This window comes from Myxine glutinosa, chromosome 2 (assembly GCF_964187855.1).
Source record: "Myxine glutinosa chromosome 2, kmMyxGlut1.1, whole genome shotgun sequence".
Taxonomy (NCBI): domain Eukaryota; kingdom Metazoa; phylum Chordata; class Myxini; order Myxiniformes; family Myxinidae; genus Myxine; species Myxine glutinosa.
Window position 1 is genome coordinate 129,952,530 of NC_136262.1, and position 20,056 is coordinate 129,972,585.

At 46.4% G+C, this 20,056-nt stretch overlaps 2 protein-coding genes across 4 annotated transcripts in view; one reads left to right on the forward strand and one right to left on the reverse strand.

Annotated features, from left to right (window-relative positions):
* The window catches only part of LOC137421260 (GMP reductase 1-like), a 905,715-nt gene that overhangs the window by 693,275 nt on the left and 192,384 nt on the right, over nt 1-20,056 (forward strand). The window lies entirely within an intron of this gene.
* MIMS2 (mitochondrial inner membrane scaffold 2) overlaps nt 4,556-20,056 on the reverse strand; it is a 102,391-nt gene continuing 86,890 nt past the window's right edge. The window contains exons 3-4 of one of the 2 annotated variants that reach the window (XM_078771660.1): nt 6,732-6,891; nt 4,556-6,589 (exon numbers count right to left, since the gene is read on the reverse strand). In XM_078771660.1, the coding sequence (XP_078627786.1) occupies nt 6,373-6,589; nt 6,732-6,891 (377 nt within the window). In that variant the 3' untranslated portion in view covers nt 4,556-6,372. Of the gene's footprint in view, nt 6,590-6,731; nt 6,896-20,056 lie in introns of both variants that reach the window. The other variant, XM_068107139.2, reaches the window with a different exon arrangement.

The following is a 20,056-nucleotide window of genomic DNA, read 5'->3' on the forward strand; positions in this document are numbered from 1 at the left end:
AAATACCCGCAGAGAAATTAAATAACTGTAGACCTGTTCCCAATAGTTTAACTGTATTTGTGGGAAAGACGTTGGAAAGTCAATCAGGGATCAGTTGGGGAACCACTTGAATACATTTAAACGGATTCAAGGTAGTCAGCATGGATTTACCAAATAATTTTATTGGAGTTCCATGAAGCAGGTTCTGATTGGGTGCAGTGTGTTGAGACTTTCAGGAGGCATTTGATACGGTAATATATAGAAGGCTGTTAGTTAAGGGGAGAGCTTGAGTAGTGGCTGGTAGAGGAGCCAGCTGGATTGGAAACAAAGAGTGGCTGAGTGGGAGGGTGAAGGCTGGGAGGTTGTAACATTGTGGGGTACCTCAGCGATCAGTACTAGCGCTGTTATCATGCAGTTTAATATAAAGGTGGGTACAAGGTGCTGGGGATGAGTAAGAAAAATGAAAATAGGGATTACATGATACCAGAGGCAGTCTTGGAGCTTGTCACACAGGGAGGATCTTGGGGTGATGATGGATACAAAGTGTAAGCGCAGACAGCACATTGCCAGGCAGCCAAAGATAAAGCTAATATGGTTTTAAGTTGTATTCCTAGGGGGATAAATTACAAATCAAAAGAGGTAGTGTTAACACCGTCTTCTTCTTTAACGGCCATACTTGATCCCACGTTATTGTGTGGTTTAAGCTTGTCCCAAGTCTTTCACAAACCGGCTGGCCAGGTATGACTTTCGACTAATGTTGTGGCAGAAATTTGGAATTTGACCATGGTGTCGGCGATAGCTACCTTACTCTTCGCAAAGAACACAGCGGGATATTTAACATCCATCAACTAATTCTGGCAGATAACGCACACACACACACACACACACACACACACACACACACACACACACACACACACACACACACACACACACACACACACACACACACACACACACACACACACACACACACACACACACACACACACACACACACACACACACACACACACACACACACACACCCGTGCCTGGGAAACACCAGACAATTTATAGCTGGCTCAAGATTATAACCCAGGCTCAACGGCTTAGAGGTGAGTGCCCATACCTCTAGGCCATCCTTCTAGTGCATAGGAAGAAAAGACGTATGTACATTGCTTATAGTAAGTCTGCAACCCCTTTCAAAATTTTCATCTTTTGTTGCCTTATAGCAATTGCATTAAATTAGACTTTTTCCACCTTTACTTACACATCGTAACCCACAACTTCCGAGTGAAAAACAAATTCTACAAATTACAGAAAATAAATTAAAACTAGAACTGCGAGCAGTGATAATAGGCTTCCAGGCAAAATGGCCGCCATACCACACGACTGATGTCATCATCTTCAATATATTTTCGTCAGGGGTAGTCGATCAAATCTGTAAATTTTAATTTGGGATCGGTTAAGCGGTTCTGGAGATAGATTTTCAATTTTTTTTCCCCTTAAATCCAAGATGGCCACCATACCATGTGACTGATGTCATAGTTCAGGGACATTTTTCCTCATGGGGAGTTGATCATACATATGAAATTTCATATTGATCCGTTCAGCAGTTCTAGAGATAAAGATGTTTAAAGGTTTTCCTTTAATCCAAGATGGCCGCCATATCACGTGACTGATGACGTCATCGTTTACAAATATTTTCCCCACATCAGTAGTTAATCATATGTATGACATTTTGCATTGATCTGCTAAGCGCTACTCTGGAAAATAATATTTCATTTTTTGCTTAAATTCAAGATGGCGGCCGAACCACATGATTGATGACATCATAGTTTGCAAATATTTCCCCCCATCGGAATGTAAATGTTTCAAGTTCGTATCGATCGGATAAGTGGTTTCAGAGAAGTGGGTTTTTTAAGTTTTATTTTAAAATCCAATATGGCCGCCAAACCATGTGACCAATGATGTTTTTCTTTCCCACAAACTTATCGCCGTGGCTCGGCGATCATATTTGTAGAATTTTGCATTGATACATTCAGCGGTTCTGGAGATGTTTAAAGGTTATGAAGTGGTAGGCAATGGCAGCCAATGTAAGTCAAAATTGCAAAAACAAAATTGATGATGCACTAAGTTACATTGGTATCTCTAATGAGTTAAAGTTTCGTAAGGCTAGTTATAACGGTTTTGTCGGAATAGTCTCCACAAAATGTGTGAGAATAATAATCCTTATTAACAAGAATAGGCTTCCAGTGGGAACTTTACTGGAAGCCTAAATACAAACTAGAACATCTTGGTTGGATAAGTGTCCACATGTTTCATGTATGTAGCTGAGATGAAAAGACATTGTAACCCATTTTAATTGGTACATTTCTGCATGGAAAGGTGTACACAAGACGACAGGTAAACTGAAATCATCAACTTTATGATACACACTCGTACTAAAGCCGTTCTGTCCATCTCTAACAAACACATCCAGATATGCAGCAACTGCACAATCATTACCACCCTTGTTTACAATCAGGAGATCTGGAGAAATCTTATAAAGCAGCCGATCATAAAAGTTATAGTTAACCACACAAAAATCATCTATGTAAAGACACGTATGAGACAATATTTTAGCTAAATCCTAGTTTTTCCTCCTTCATAAGTTTCTGCATACATGAAAATTCACAGACAAATAAGAACAAGAGAAAAATGACCACAGTGTGGTCAGCAGCTGCGACGTGTAGAATCATGAGGATATCCGTTGCAATATGCGCTACCAAATTCGACCAGTCATTCAATTATACGCATGCACTAGCGTCTTTTTGTCTTTCAGTTCTGGTCTTGTCCTTTGTTTTGCGACGCAACATGCTTCATCAACTGATTACATATAATGTATGGACGTGAATGTTATTTCTGTTAATGTTAATTCATTAATGTTATTTATTCATGTTTATTCTGGGTGGCAGAGGGATAATTTGAATTTATTCTGGTTTCTTCAAACAAATCGCGATTTTAGTCCACGATGTTCTTACCTCATACCAACGCACGTCCGAGTGTATGCGCATGCGCTATTCAAAAAGGCACCCCAACAACAAGAACAACGCGGTCCTCTCATAGAGCTGCTCGTCGCAGCTAAAAATATCCACTAGTAGGGGGCTGCAATTCCCACCCATGGGAATACCCTTAACCTGTTGAAACATTATCCCACAAAAGGACACAAAAGTGTTTGATAAAATTAATTTAACAGCGTCTTTAACTTCTGTTCATGAAAACAATGAAAACTTAAGTATTTATTTTTGCAAAAGAATGCTCTGTCAAACCTGACACATAAAAGCTTATTACAAGAGTTAAAAACCTTGTCAATTACTTTGAAGAGTGAATCCCTTATAGATTAGATGGATTTATGAAAAAAGGCCATGTATAAGCTTGTAGGTGCATTTTGGGGTAAAAGTTGCAAAGTTAAAGTAAAAGAGCTGCATGTATATACATGATATATAAATGCTTGTTCAAAGAAATTGTCCAAAAATGGCAATTTGGCGGCCATTTTGTTTATGCTAATTAGAAGGTCAAAAACTCAAAATTCGGCTTGGGAACCGGGTTGATCGAATTCAGCATACCCTAATTATGTTAAAAAGTGAGGTTCCCAACTTTTACCCAAAAATGCACCGAACTTTCACATTTCTCAGAAATCTATCTAGTCCATTACGAGTAATATATCTAAATTTGTATCTAAAGTTGAAAAATCAAAAACCTCAACTGACTTGATATTGAGGCGTCTAATCCTATCTAAGAACTCCAAAGTAGAATTAATGCTCCAGAAAGTGTTAATACTAAAATTCTTCTCGATTGCTAAACATTATTTCCTGAACTGTTCCCCAACAACTTGTAAGCCCGAGTTAACTATAACCGATAACTGTTTGGTGGTACATTGCCTGGCACCAGCTACAAACCTATACTTGTACGGGTTCTTATGAACCTTTGGGATCCAGAAAAGCTGAGGAATACAAAGACTTACCTCTTTAAATTTAATACTGAAATTATTAACTAAAACTTCCTGATGCTCAGAGATAATATCCTGGAACGACTTATTACAAGGAACATATGTGCTATTTCCTATACTAGTGAAAGTAACCGGATCAATGCCTAACTCTCTTCATAAAACCTCCACGTAAATTTTTTACAAACTACACCAAAATTATTAGCAGCTTTATCCACTGGAGCTATGACGTACCTATCATGTTGTTATATGAGCATGTTGTTGGTAATTTGTTTACTGCCACTCCTTTGAGATGACATACATATGGAATTGCATTTTTTTTTCATACAAAAATCTAAGTATTTGAACCTAAGACCCTTCACCTACACATTTTTAATTTACTAGATTTACCCTACACATTTTAGTTTGAATGTATAGGTTGTATCAGAATTCCCTTCCCACAGTGCTGATCTATAAAGTATTTGTGATTGGTTCGATGACTCATTTGTTCAAATCAACACTTTACAAATGTAGGTATAGGTCTTCAAACATGTGGAGTGAATTATGATACACCCCATAGTTGTGAGTGGGGGTTGATGAGGATAAAAGGAAAAACCAACATTGCGATGTTGTTCTTCAGTTTATTCTGTTCAAAATAACAGCCATTAATTACACTGTGTACTCAAACCTGGAACATTACAACAGTTTTCTCACCAGGCTGTCAGTTTGTATGTCATGTTTTAAAGCGTTTGATTCTTCTAGAAGCACCCACTCGTTACGAGCGACTGGGGAGGGGTAGAGGAAAGGGGGTTCATGTTATCATCGTTATGACTGAAGACTAATAATAGTCTTCGTGAATAGGATTGGATTGGGCCTAAAACACTGCCTTGGGGCATTCCAGGCTTGACAGGGACAGGAGATGAAAGGATACTGTCAACAGTTAAAAGTTGGTCCATGTTGTCTGATAGAGAATTGAAGATGGAGTCTTCACTGTTGTGAGAACAGTACAACACACAGACAAACATGAGGTAAGAGCAGAGGAGAAGTCACAGCCAGAGGTACTCCTGTGGTTGGGAGGTGTAAGAGCAGCAGTATAAAGATAGTGAGAAATTGAGTTATTGATGTAAATTGGGCGGGCGTGGGTCTGGGGTGAAGCCAGGGAGGTGCGGTGCTGGGGTAAAGCCAGGAAAGGGAAGGCGGGGCTGGGTCGAAAACAGGGGTGGTGCGGAGCTGGAGCGAAGCCGGAGGTATGCTGGGTTGGGGCAAATCTGGGAGGGATTGGGGGATTGGGGCCTAACTGGGCGGTGTGGGGCTGGGAGGAAGCCAGGGGGGTACAGGGCTGGGACGAAGTGAGTGGGTGAGCGGCAGGCATGAAGCCAGGGGGATTGTGGGAAGGTGGGATTGTGGGACTGGGCAAAGCCGGGGGGATTGCGGGACTGGGGCGAAGCCAGCGCGTGTGGGGTTGAGGTGAAGCCAGGGTGTGCAGGGCTGGGGCAAAACCAGGGTGTGCGGGGCTGAGGTGAAGCCAGGGCGTGTGGGGTGGTGGCAAAGCTAGGGCGTGCACGGCTGGGGCAAAGCCAGGACGCACGGGGCTGGGGCGAAACCAGGTTGCGTGGGGCTGGGGAGAAGCCAGGGGTTGCATGGCTGGGTCGAAGCCGGGAGGGTGCTGGGACCAAACCGGGAGGATGCAGGATGGAGACCAAGCCAGGAGGGTGCGGGGCAGTGACCAAGTCAGGAGGGTGCAGGGGCCAACCCGGGAGGGTGGGGGCCAGGGCTAAGATGGGAGCGTGCGGGGTGGGGGTGAAGCAGGAGGAGCAGGACGAGTGGGCAGCCGAGAGTGGATGAGACGAGCGGTGAGCTGAGATTGCTGGGACAAGGGGGAAGCAGAGATGGGGTAGCATGAGGAGGAAGCAGAGACAGGGTGGGTCGATGGGGAAGCAGAAACAGGGTGGGTCGATGGGGAAGCAGAGACAGGGTGGGACAATGGAGAAGCAGGTGCGATTGGAATAGCAGATGGGGGGGGGGGGGGGCGGAGGGAAATAAATGGAGGGGTTCGACACCATGAATGGACATGAAGGGGAATTTATTGTCGGGTGCATGCAGTCTCTGCAAAATGGATGTCTCAGGATTGCCAAACTGGATAAAAGGCGGCCGACTCCAAGGGTGAAATACTTGAGGTACTTGTACTTAAAGCAATCTCAGCCCAGCTATATACTGTCATCCTGTTGTTTCACAGGCAGGGTGATTCATCAAATCGTGCACCGTCCCTCAGATTGATGTTAAACTGGGCATCCCGTCTACCCAAATTAGTTGGTAGATGTTAGAGATCCCACGATATCCTTGCCAAAATTAGGCGCGCTATCGCCAGCACCATGGCACAAATTCCTGCCCCGACTTCCTGTACATTGTGCAATTAAGGATTATTCTCGTCATAGTTGTCGATCCTATAAACTCCTGGTACGGTTGCGTGATGCTCTGGCCCGTCGTATGTAGTGCACTAGAAAAGGCACCGAAACAAGTGTAGTACTGATGCGTAGTGGTGCCAGCAGCTTGTGCACTGCATAGGCGATCACAAAGGTGCTGGTGCCAGCTGCAATTCGAGACTGCACCATCTCCTCATCCACCCTCATGAGCTGAAGCATCTTGGAGACATCGACGCCACTAACACAGCAGATACAAAAACATAACCTCCATAATTACCACACAGGCGGACTTCACTTTTGCTTTAATTGTGCTCGTAAAAAAAAAAAATCACCATCGTCGATTACTGAGTGCACAGTGATATTCACGCACAAATCCTCACCTGGACACAGCCATGCAACAGGCTCCAAGGGAGAGGAGAGAAATCGACACGTGAAATGAGACGGCCACAGCTCCGTAGTCTTTGAACAGCTGTTTCAATCTCTGCCTTTTGTTGGGAACATTTCTCGATTCAGGCTCACCAACTGCAATCTTCTTTGCATCTGCCTTGACAAAGCATACATCTCACCCTTACCGATTTGTGTTCTTGGATCAGTTAAGCATTTGCAATGACATTCAGACCTGTACATTTATGATCGAAACCACTTTTCAAAAGTGCCTGGTGTCTGTACCATTTACCCCCAAATACGTCATCATAAATCTGATTAGGAGAGAGAGAGTATGCAGTGAGGCCAGTGATGGGCTGCCAGGAAGAAGAAGAAGAAGAAGAAGGAGAGGAAGGTCAGACCAGATGGAATTGGATGCGGTGGCGAGAGATTATTTAGAAGTTGTGGGATTGTAAGAAGAATGGGAGATTGACAGGAGGAGATGGAGAAGGGTGATCAACCAGCAATGGGGTGACCCCAAATAAAAATTGGAGAAGCCAGAAGAAGAAGAAAAAGAAGATGTCATCAATCATAAAGGATATTTTGCCAATGATATTGAATTATGGATGAGGTGGAGTGGTCGTGGAGGGGTTAAAAAAAATTTGGGTATAAAAACCAATTTGATACCATTCAATTGCACCCCACACACAATTAAATGAAAAAAAATAACGATTGCATCCTGAGCAGCCATACATGACAGTGACACTTGTACACTTCACTTGCATTGACATAAGTGGCATCCCATTTCAGCCCAAAAAACAATTTGCCAAATCTCAGAAGCTTGCTCAACATGTCCTTTACTGTTCTGGGGTTAAGCAATCCATGACCGTGTGACAAATCAGCTCGTTCGGATATAACCGTGGGGATGCTGACATGGATGAGAAGTGTCGATTTCATCTTCCAAGATGGCTTTAAATGTGTGTTTCCCAACCGGCCCGTTGCCGGATTTTGTCTCAGGCTGTGACCACAGTGTGGTCATTCTTATTCTTAACTGGGAATCGTTAGTTTCCAATAACCTGTGAGCAATTGTATCTACAATCCTACATACATGCACAAAGTATAAGTAGTAGTTTGAACATTTCAGCGTCGTGTACATTTTAAAGGATTGTTTGACAAATTTAGAAATAATTGGCAGTTTTATGACAATGCCATACTTTTAAGATAGTCAGGATCATTCCACCCCGGAGATGCTGCTTTGACTATTTCAGCAATAGATGAATCTCAAACAAGAGGTCATGGCTGTCTCAATGGACATTTCCAAAGCATGCGATACCAACTGGAGCTCTGCATTGCTTTTAATGCCACTGGCATGGTATTCAGTTACTGTACTATCCTCCAAACATGCAGGCAGAATGTTGCTTTGAATGGTATTCTCCGACTCATACATTAGAGTCGAGAGGCCAGCATTCCTCAAGATAGTGTAACCGGATTAATATCGTCGTTTATGTCGAACGTTGCGAACGGAACTGATTCCGTTTATGTCGAACATAAGAATATTGTTCTTAGTATACATCAATGGTCTCTTCTCATCTTGCAGGTCCCCACACTGTGTAGGAAAGTTCCTCATTGCTTCATCAAGCAAGCTACCATCCAGCAGAGCTTACAATTTCTCAGCTGTCCACATCCTATCGAATATATAAAGGTATTTCGACACACTGACTGATATTAATATATTCGGTGCCTTTCAGAAGTTGTAGAAAGCTGAAATTTGGGGTGCCGCCGGACATCGAAGCCGGTACACCAGGAAAAATCACAGATCTGTCGGAAGGTGTCCGTAAATGAAAATTTACGTAGAAAAATCGTAAACATGTCTGTAAAAAAAACCTCAATCGATATCTAGCATTCGAAAATTATAATTTCAACAACTCTCCACTAGTAATAGCAAACAGAGCTTTAATCCAAAATGCTATGGAACAATGGGCCATCTCGCCTTCATCAAGGCCAGGCCAGGGAATCTAAGGCCCGATGTGCAATTATCATTACTCGCTAGGTAACAGCTCTCTTTGGTCACTCATCACAGGCAAGTTTATGGCCTTGTGTTATTTTACCATCATGATTCTGGTCTTCCTTCTGTTCTCTTGCCCCTGCGCTTTGTGCCTCCAAATATCACATTGTCTTTCAGAAGCTCATACTTTAGCACCATCCTCAAGCCTAAGCTTCATGCTGACTTCCATTTTTTTTTTCTTGTTCCCTCTTACTCACCCATTTTACCTGCTACATCTCTCCTCATGCTGTTGCGCATCCATGTGCTCTTCTTCATTCGTTTCAGCCCTTAACCCCGCTATGTCTATGCTGACCCTTAACCCTCTGTTGCTCTGCATCTTGACATACAGATGAGTACATGATACATTGCATCCCTACACACACAAATCTCAGTGACAGGCAGTGATTCAGAGATGGTGGCAGATGAAGTGAAAATTGGTGTTCCAAGAGAAGATATGCATGGCATGGCTGCGAATAAACGTTCATTTAGTCGAGTTCAACAAGGTCGGTGATGGTAGAGGAATTCACAGGACCATTGGAGGAGAATGTGGAGGAGTCACATGAGCACAAGTTTGGAAGGCACAAGGAGTTGGAAGCTGAGGGCAGTGAGAAAGGAGGGTACATTCAGTGTATGCCAGGGGAGGTGGTGTGCAGAGGACATGCAGGTAAGTCTTTTGAAATGCTTTTAGCCGTTTAAACTGTTGGAGAATGAGGAGGAAGGTGTATGATGAAGCGGCAGAAGTTGAGAATCAATGTACATTTGGAGAAAGTCTATCGAAGCAGGATGAGAAATTTCACAGGGAGGACTGAGGCATGCTGGATCGTAAGTTTGTTTTCAGGATTTGATAGCGTTGGTGTGTGCACGTGGTGGAATGTGAGGGCACGTATGGTGGGGATGGCTGGAACGAGATGTTCTGCAAAACTGACGGTGATTATATACAGTCACATGAAAAAGTAAGTACACCCCATGTAAAGTTTTGACTTTTTCAACATATTTCAACATACAGCTATTCGATCTTCATTTCAACAATATTGATCGATAAAGGTGATATAACATATGCTTCTGCTTTCTCAACAATGGATGGAGGTCCTCAATGCCAAACAGGAAATTAGAGCAGTCTCCCTTGACATATCACGTGCCTTCGATACGGTCTGGCACCCCGCTCTGCTCACCAAACTCTCCTCCTTTGGTATCCATGGAAATCTCCACGCATGGCTGGCGGACTTCCTCTCTAGTCGTAGTCAACGTGTGGCCCTGAATGGGTTTCTCTCATCTCCTCTTCCTGTTCAGGCTGGAGTTCCCCAAGGCAGTGTTCTGGGCCCCGTGCTTTTTCTGGTCTTCATCAATGATCTCTCTGACTCTCTCGAAAATCCTCTCTATCTCTTTGCTGACGACTCTACTCTCTGTCGCTCCATTCTTCATCCCTCAGATCGGCAGTCTGCAGCCTCCTCACTCTCTGCAGACCTTGACAAAATCACAGACTGGGCAAACAAGTGGAACATGTCTTTCAATCCTGACAAATCTCACACTCTTACGATGTCTCTCCGAAAAGACCGACTGGACAACCCTCCCATCCACTTTCTGAATAATCCTCTCCAAGAAGTTCTGTCACTCAAGCTTTTGGGTCTCACTATCTGCCATGATCTTTCCTGGAAAAACCACATTTCAAATCTGGCCTCCAAAGCCAGTCGCCGACTGGGCATCCTCCGTCGTGCGAAGTCCTTCCTTGGCACACCTGAGCTCCTCACCACATACAAGGCTTTCATCCGCAGCTCAATGGAATACTGCTCTCCCCTCTGGGCTGGTGCTCCTGCCTCACACCTAGCTTGCCTTCGCGCTGTTGAAACCAAAGCATTCAGAATCATTGGAATCTCCCGTGATGAAGCTAACTCCAAGGGCCTCTCACTCACTCACCGCAGGCAGGTGGGTGGTCTTTCCGTCTTCTACCGACTCCTCTCTGGCCTTGCCCCCCCCAGCTCTCTCTGGGCTCTGTCCCGCAAATATTCCTCCAGGTTGCACAAGATCTGCCTGCAACCCTCTTTTGGTTAAACTGCCAAAATCAAGACTCTCTGCTCACCTTCACTCCTTCATTCCTCTTTTCTCCCGCCTCTGGAACAAACTCCCTCACTCTCTTCAATCCCACTCCTCCATCCAGGTCTTTAAAACAGCTGTTCATCACCATCTCTTATCTTCCCCCATCCAAAACCTTGATCTTTTCTACCCCCGCTAATTTCACCCCAATTCCACTTTTTGAAAAACCAACTTCTGTCCTGGAAGTAAGTCCTTGGTGTCCTTGTGCTTTATACTTCTCCCTTCCCCCCCCCCCCCCCTTCCCATGCCTCCTCCCCCCGGGCCCTCTCCCTTCCATACATCTCCCTGCTCTCGGATGTTGTGTTTGTGTGCTTCCCCTTTTCTCCCCATCTTGTCTTCCGCTCCCTCTTTTTGTGTATTTTGTTTGTCTGGTCGATTTGTTTGTGAAGTAAATGTTAGCTCTTTCACGAGCCTCGATTCAGTATACAAAAAAAAAAAAAAAAAAAAAAACATAACAGATATCATGAAACATTTACATTTTGGAGTCCATTGTATAATTTAAATAAACATAAATGCAAATTTCGCATGTGGAAAAAGTAAGTACAGCCCGACATTTATCACTACTTCAAATACCTAAAATTAGAATCAGGTGCACCAGCTCAGGTGCAAATGATTAGAACATCGTTAGAGAGGATCTTGGAGGAACCTGTCTTATTTAAACCTCAGATATTTAGTTTGGTTTGCTCTTTGTTGTTGAAGTGTGCGGCGTCACCATGCCTAGATAAAAAGAGCTCTCTGAGGCCTTCAGAAAGAAGGTTATAGATACCTACGAGTCTGGGAAGGGATTTAAAAAGATCTCCAAACAATTTGAAATCAATCATTTGACTGTCCGGAAGATCATCTACAAGTGGAGAAGATTCCAAACAACTGCCAACTTGTTCAGGCCAGGCCGCCCCAGCAAGTTCAGCCCAAGAGCAGACCACAAGATGCTGAAAGAAGTCTCGAAGAACCCCAGAATGTCATCACGGGACCTACAGGTAGCTCTTGCCACTGTTGATGTCAAAGTGCACGAGTCTACAATTAGAAAGAGGCTGCACAAATTTGATCTACATGGGAGGTGTGCCAGGGAGGAAACCTTTGCTGTCGAGAAAGAACATCAGGGCAAGACTAAAGTTTGCCAGTGAACACCGAGGCAAAGACCAGCACTTCTGGAACAATGTGCTCTGGACAGATGAGTCAAAGGTAGAGCTATTTGGCCACAGCACCAGAAGACATGTTTGGCGAAAACCAAAGACAGCATTTGACAACAAGAACCTGATACCAACTGTAAAGCATGGTGGTGGAAATATTATGGTTTGGGGCTTCTTTGCTGCATCAGGGCCTGGGCAGCTCACCATCATAGAATCCACTATGAATTCTTCATTGTACCAGAGGGTGCTTGAGCATAATGTGAGGCCATCTGTCAGAAAGTTGAAGCTCAACCGAAGGTGGACCTTGCAACAGGTCAATGACCCTAAACACACCATTAAATCCACCAAGGAATGGCTGAAAACCTTCGGTTGAAAACCTTCGGTCCACCTTCGGTTGAGCTTCAACTTTCTGACAGATGGCCTCACATTATCCTCAAGCTGGATAATGATCGACTGGACAACCCTCCCATCTACTTTCTCAACAATCCTCTCCAAGAAGTTCTGTCGCTCAAGCTTTTGGGTCTCACCATCTGCCATGATCTTTCTTGGGAAAACCACATTTCCAAGCTGGCCTCCAAAGCCAGTCGCCGACTGGGCATCCTCCGTCGTGCGAAGTCCTTCCTAGGCACACCTGAGCTCCTCACCACATACAAGGCTTTCATCCGCAGCTCAATGGAATACTGTTCTCCCCTATGGGCTGGTGCTCCTGCCTCACACCTGGCTCGGCTTCACGCTGTTGAATCCAAAGCTTTCAGAATCATTGGAATCTCCCGCGATGAAGCTATCTCTGAGGGCCTTTCACTCACTCACCGCAGGCAGGTAGGTGGTCTTTCTGTCTTCTACCGACTCCTCTCCGGCCTTGCTCCCCCAGCTCTCTCTGTGCTCTGTCCCCCAAATATTCCTACAGGTCGCACAAGATCTGCCAGCCACCCTCTGATGGTTAAACTGCCGAAATCTCGGCTCTCTGCTCACCTTCACTCTTTCATTCCTCTTTTCTCCCGCCTCTGGAACAAACTCCCACACTCACTTCAATCACACTCCTCCCTCCAGGTCTTCAAAACAGCTGTTCACCACCATCTCTTATCTTCCCCCATCCAAAACCTTGATCTTTTCTACCCCCACTAATTCACCCCAGATCCACCTTGTTTGAAATTCCAACTTCTTTCCTGGAAGTCTTGGCAGTGTCCATATGTTTTATACCTCTCCCACCCCCCCCCCCCCCCTTCCCATGCCTCCCCCCCAAAGCCCTCTCCCTCCCACAGTTCTCTCGATATCTCCATGTCTCTCGGTCCCTGCTCTCAAATGTTGTGTTTGTGTACTTCCCCCTCTCTCCCCATCTTGTCTACCGCTCCCGATGTTATTTGTTTTGTGTGCCTGTTTGTCTTTCTGTGTGATTAATGTTCGCTCTTTCACGAGCCTCGATCTTGTATACAAAAAAAGAAAAAAAAAAAAAAGAAAGAAAGAAAGAAATGGAGGGTTCTGGAATGGCCAAGTCAAAGCCCGGATCTAAATCCCATCGGGATGTTGTGGGGGGGATTTGAAACGAGCTGTGCATGCAAGAAACCCCTCAAACATCCCACAGCTGAAAGAATTCTGCATGGAGAAGTGGGCAAAAATTTCTCCCAGTCGATGTCAGAGACTGGTCGACAGTTATAAGAAACGCCGACTTGAGGTTGTTTCTGCCAAAGGGGGCAATACCTCCTATTAGAGCCAAGGGTGTACTTACTTTTTCCACATGCGAAATTTGCATTTATGTTTGTTTAAATTACTAGGACGTGCCCGTACGTGGGTGCCCGTTCCTTGCCAAAAAAAAAAAAAAAAATGTCTTCGCCCATGCATGCATGGGCGTGCCCATGGGCCCATGGGCGTGCCCGTAAGTGCGTGATGTGACCGTACAATGAATGTATCGTCCCGACGCCGCAGCTCGGATGGCGCTGCAGTTAATCGGGCCTGTATCGGCAGAGTTATTATAAACGTGTACTACAATCGATCGTACCTTACAACAATCAACACAGATTGCAACGTCAAATAAATGAATACGCTCTCAAATGTGCCGTCCGAGGCAGCGTCTGCTCGCCACGTTCAGCATCAGTACGTCGTCACTATGACTATCCGTAAGTCCGGAAGTGACGTCCTCATTTGACTGTCCGGAAGGTCGCATATCGCAGTTACGATGAATCGCAAATTAGTTTTAATTAGTTTTAAAACATAGTTTAACGCCAACATAGCGCCAACATAGTTTGCCAACGTGAAATAAATGAATACGCTCTCAAATGTGCCGTCCGAGGCAGAGTCTGTTCGGCACGTTCGGCACACGTGATAGCTCGCTGCTCTCTGATTGGTTGAATCGTTTTTTGGACATAGCTCGGTAACTACTTCTCCGATTAATATGAAACCTTGAAAAGGCACATCCTCGGGTCCCCAGCAATATACCTGGCAAGTTTCAAGTATATCGGACCCGTGGTTGTCGAGAAACAGCGGTCACAGACAAACACACAGACACACAGACACACACACACACACAGAGATTACTGGAATTATAGATAGATGCAATGGACTACAAAATGTAAATGTTTCATATTTGTTATATTATAACACCTTTATCTATCAATATTGTTGAAATGAAGATCAAATAGCTGTATGTTAAATATGTTAAAAAAGACAAAACTTTACATGGGGTGTACTTACTTTTTCACGTGACTGTACATGTTGGAGGCCAAATGGCTTTGGAAGATGTACAATGTGAGCGTTGCTGGTGGATTGATTGTGGAAGTGCGTGATGGATTTCCTGGTGTGCATGGGTGTAGAACAAATGTGTACAAGCAAAGTCGCCACTTGGCAAATAAAATATTGTTGTGGATTTGGGAAATCCTGCACTTTGGTAATTGGTTGGAAATATCACCCTCTGTAAATAATGTAATAATTCTTTGTAAATACCTCCATTTGTGTAAAGGTCAAGGGTCGTCCCCTAGTTAGTCCACCGCACCACGTAGCAAGTCATAGGATCCCTCAATAGTTATTTCATTATTATGTGTTCCAGTATAAGGCCAAGTTCCCACTCGTCGATCTTACGTTGCACCAAATCAAATGATAGATCCCCTTTTCAATTGCCCCAAAACTTCATTGCCAGCAGCGTTCGCCTACATTGCCAGCAGCATTCGCCTCCATTGAACACGAGGTCATCTCGGAGAAGAATGGGGGAGGAGCTACATTACAGGCATGGCCCGCACCTCGTCATCAAAGGTGGAATCAGCCAGCCCTTGCCGACCAACCAAGGCTCAGTGGGTGTGGCTTGAGAGGGCGTGGTGAGAAACATCGAGGAGGTTCGCGAAGGTTCCAAGGTGTGGCCATATATAACCCGTTGCAAGAAGCCCCCACAGAGTTTTTGAGGGAGGTGCGCTGGACCAAAGAGAGTTCTGTGGCGGGAGGCGCATGAACAAGTTCTGCGAGTGCTGCACAAGTCACGAGAGCTTCGGAGGACGTACGAGGCCTGAGAGAGGTGCTGCTTCAACCAGCCCCACTTCAACCAGCCGCGAGAAGCCCTGACGCGCTGCTGCGAGCAAACCTGTGCATGAACCAGAGTGCGGGGGAGTCGGCGGCCGCTCATCTCCAGCCTGCCGTCCTGCACGGACCCTTCTTCTCCCTCCAGCCAATCCTGCCTTCAATTCCCCATTCGTGTACGTGAGTTTGTCTTGTCCCTGGGGTTTAAGTAAGCTTATTTTAAGAATTGCACTGTCTTCTATCTTCACTGTACATTACTTTCGTTTTCTTCTTCTTTGATTGGTTTTTGTATCGTAGTTGATAAATATCTGTTCTTTCCTACCTTTGGCTTCTTCATTCTTGCCTGATCGTCTTTGTCTTTTACCTGATTGAACACCTGTGGCACGATTTTGGCCAACGCTCATAATCGGGTTCGTAATTGTTAATGGCTCGAACTTCGGGTTGCTAAAACCGCTCGGCAACTAGTCCATCTAAAACCGTGGTTCGAGCAGAAGTTATTCCCTCGTTCCCGGCTGGCAGTAGTAATTAGGTAAGTAGCGAACCCCTAGGCCTAACAAACCCTACCTACCGTCGGTCCGGGAGGGACGTTGTAACTTCGAGGACTCACGTTGGTCAGTGACAGACAAGGGGATCAACCCCCCTTGGTAAGGGGAAAAGGCCGATGTTGAGATCCGTAACAATTGGTGTCTGGGAGTGGGATTTGGACCCGAAGTGCGCTTAACGCACTCGAAATTACGAGCGGCCGAAATTTTATTAAAACATCTAAATTTTAAAATCGTGCCATGGATGATCAAGGCGACCGGATGCCGGTAGGGGAGCTAGAAGAAGGTTTTGAGGTAACCCAGGACCCCAGGGAGGAATTGGGAGAGAGAGGAGGAGCGCAATACGCATTCGGTAGCGGGGATTTCAGGCGCACAAGTTGGCGGCCTCGCGCACGAGGTTGGAGGCGCACAAGATGGTGCCTCGCACGTGGTGGCCGCGGTAGCCGAGCCCGCAGCGCCAGTGAATATGGACCTATTTATGGCACAAATATGGGCCTATATGGTAAAGTCAGACCATAAAATGGATGATACGGGCAACCAAATTGGGGTAATGAGAAATGAGATGGGAAACCAAATGGGGGGAATGAGAAATGAATTGGGAAGCCAAATTGAAGGATTGGAAAACAGAATGGGGGAGCGATTAGAAAATCAAATTGGGGGGCTGGAAGCCAAATTTGAGGGGTTAGACAACGGGGTGAAGAATGGGTTAACGGGGCTCGAAGACAAGATGGAAGGCAAATTGAAGGAAATAGGGGAGCAATCCACCCGGGAAATTAAACAAATGGGGAATCAGATAGAGGAGGAAAGAATCGGGTTAGAAACCAAATTGGATGCCCAGCGGAATGGTTTGGAGCAGATTAGGGCGGCATCTACCAAAGAGATGGGAGAAATGGGGGAGGAGATAAGGCGTGGAGTAGGCGAAGAGGTCGCGGGGGTACGCGAGGAGGTAAAGTGGGATGAGGAGCGCATGGAGAAAGAGGTGAGGAATAGTACGGCTAGGTTACAGGGGGGCATAGAAGACCTGACGCGGGGAGTAGAGCAGCTGACGGTGGGACAAAAGGAGTTAGGGGAGCAAGTGGAAAAGAACACGGCGGTAATCGGGGGGTTGAAGGCAACACAGAAAGAAATTAAAAAAAAGAACTGATAGCGACGAAGAAGGAATGTCAGATGGTACACGAGGGGTTGACATAGAGGTTGGGACGAGGTGACAGAGGCAGTGGAGACAAAAGAACGGGAAGCCAGGACGCACATAGAAACGACCAAGGTGGCCTTAGAGGAAGAAATTGAAGGGGCGCACCGGGAAATAAAAGAGGTGAGAAAAATTAGAGGAAGTGGAAGAGGGGGTGAGTGAAATTAAGAAGAGACGGAGGGAAACGAAGAAGGAGATGAAGGAGGAAGTGATGGATTATGTACAAGGTCTGTTCTCAAATCGTGATGATGTACTTGCTAACCAGATAAAGAGTTTGCAGGTGGCAGAGGAGGAGCAAAGAAGAGGTGCCAAGGTGAGTGGCGATATACTCGGAAATGTATATGGTGTGAGGGGACATTCAGTGAGCTTGGGTGTTGGTTTAGACCCGGGTGTTCGTGAGAGGCCGCTGGTGAGGTGTGCGACAGGTGCAGAGTGTGTGGAAAGAGGAGGTGTGCAAGGAGGTCCGATTATGGGGAATGCGAGAGGTATTGGTGAGCAAGGGTGTGCGGTGATGATTGGGTGTGCAGAAGAGTGCACACCTGTGGTGAGTGTTACGGAGGACGTAACGGGACAGAGTGCGCAAGAAGGTGCGTGAGAAAGGTGTGGAACGGAGGTGTGTGTGAGGGAAACGGGTGCGCCGAGGAGTGAGTGTGCTGTCGAGAGTGAGGGTAAATGCACGACAGAGTGTGGTGGTGAGAGTGACACGGAGTACGAGTTGGTTGTGGCAGTTGAGAAGGAATGCACACTTGGAATGGAAGGATGCACACCTGGAATGGTTGAGCGCGTGTGGGAATGTACACCTGAGTTGGTGGTGGCACGGGTGCGAGAGGGAACATTGAAGCGCGTGATTGGGTGTGCAGAAGAGTACACACCCATGGTTATCACAGAGGATGTGACCGAGGAGTGGGCGCGAGGAGGTGTGTTGTTGAAGTGTGCAAACGACGAGTGTGTGCCAAGATGTGCGGTGGTCAGGTGTGTAACGAAGTCTGAGCGGAATGAGTGTACCTGGGTGGTGTGTAGGAGAAGGTACAATAACGAAGTGTATGGAGACGCCGGGCTTGGTGAGTGTGAAAGGGGTCGCGTATGCGTGTGAGCATGCAAGTGAAGCATCGACGTGGACCGGGGCAGCGTTTAGGGCGACGGATAGCCGACGCGAGCACTCGGTGCGCGGTGCGCTTTGTTGGCTGCGAGAACCGGCGGGGATCGGTGCAACGTGGCTCCTGTTCGGAGCGCCGCACACGATCCGGGCCGGACCTCGCCCTGCACGGTCGCGTCCGTGCTCCGCTAAGCGGAGCGGGCGGCCCGGTTCGAGGGCAGGTAGGAAGGGTCGGGACGGCGACCCCTTGTGGTTGCGGCGTTCCGGCCGGGTGAGATTGGGCCATCGAGCGGGAGACCGAAAGGTTCCGCGCCGAGGTGGACCTTGGAATCTCGGCCCGAGTAAACCTCCTTCCCTGAACCGAGTGCCGGACGGACCCAACCGAGGTAGACAGACCACCTGCATTCATTGCTCGGCTTGGCGAAGCCGAGCTTTGAGAATGTCATGACGTACCGAGAGGCTCAGATATAGCGGACTGTGATGATGATAGTGTTTTGGATCCGAAATTGGAGATAGTGAATTGGATGGGTAAAAATGATTGGCAGATGATTGGCAAATTTGATGGGCAGAATTGGGATTTGTTGGAAAAATTAATCGTCGGAGATGCCCGATGTGCAAGGATGGTAAATCCACCATCCCTCCCATCACCCGGGCACATGAGCACTAGTTATGGGGTTTTGGCAGTGTAAGCTCGCCGAGGGAGGGTTTGGATAATGGATTAGGGATCTAGAGAAATGACCATAGGTAACTGTAGGGTTAAGTAGCGACATGATACCTGTAGTAGGGGACGGAGCAGATTAGTAGATTATAATGACGAGGGAGTGCAATAGTATAAGGGGCGACTGGGAAGCGCGAGTTTCAGAAGGGAGTAGTTAGATCAGATGATGCAGTGTGTTTGTGGTTTATTGAATGAGGAATTGGTATGGAAGTTGTTTTTGCGGGTGAGCATGTTGAGCAAATGAGGAATTGAGGGGCAATGCTCAGGAAAGATGGGTGTATGAGCATGGGAGAATTTGGGTGCCTGAGGCCATGGTTTGGGGAATTGGAAGTGTATGGAGCAGTGTATGGTGAAAAGTGTGAGGCGATTGTGGGTTGTATTGAGCGTGAAAGTGTATGGAGCAGTGTATGAGTGAATGATTGTGATTGTGCATTGTATTGAGTGAATGAAGAAGCCTGGGAGGAAGGAGGGTGCAGGAAGCACCAGGTGTGTAGGCACAGGTGTGCAAATCCAGGTGAGAATGGTTGTGGGGAATAAATGGTCTGGGATACATGGAGTATGGAATGGATGGTGTGGAGTGAGTATGGTGGAAAACGTGGAGTGGAGTGGTTGGTGCGAAGGGAGTGGATGGGGAAGATGGCCCCCCCATCACGAATACCCGGGGAGGGTAGTTTAAGAGTTAGGTAGAGGGTATAGGTAAATTGTGGTTGGATATTGGCATCCGTGGTGCATGTGGAAGAATGGTGTTTGGATGGGTGCATTAGTGACGTGGAAATGGCTGGGTGTGTGGCCTGTTAGAGGTATGGTTGGTTGAGCGCTCCGCCACTGTTAGTCCGTCGGCCAGGTGAGGCCGCAGGTAGGCTCTGGGAGCCAGTTAGAGTTGTTGTGGATGGGGCCCGAGGATCCGGAGGACGGACCCGGGTAGCCCAGTGCCAGAGAGGGCACCGAGGGGGTTAGTGCCAGGGAGGGCCTTCCCCAGTTAGATAGGTTAGTGAGGAGCAGGTAAGCTCGGGTGGCAACTTCAGTGGCGG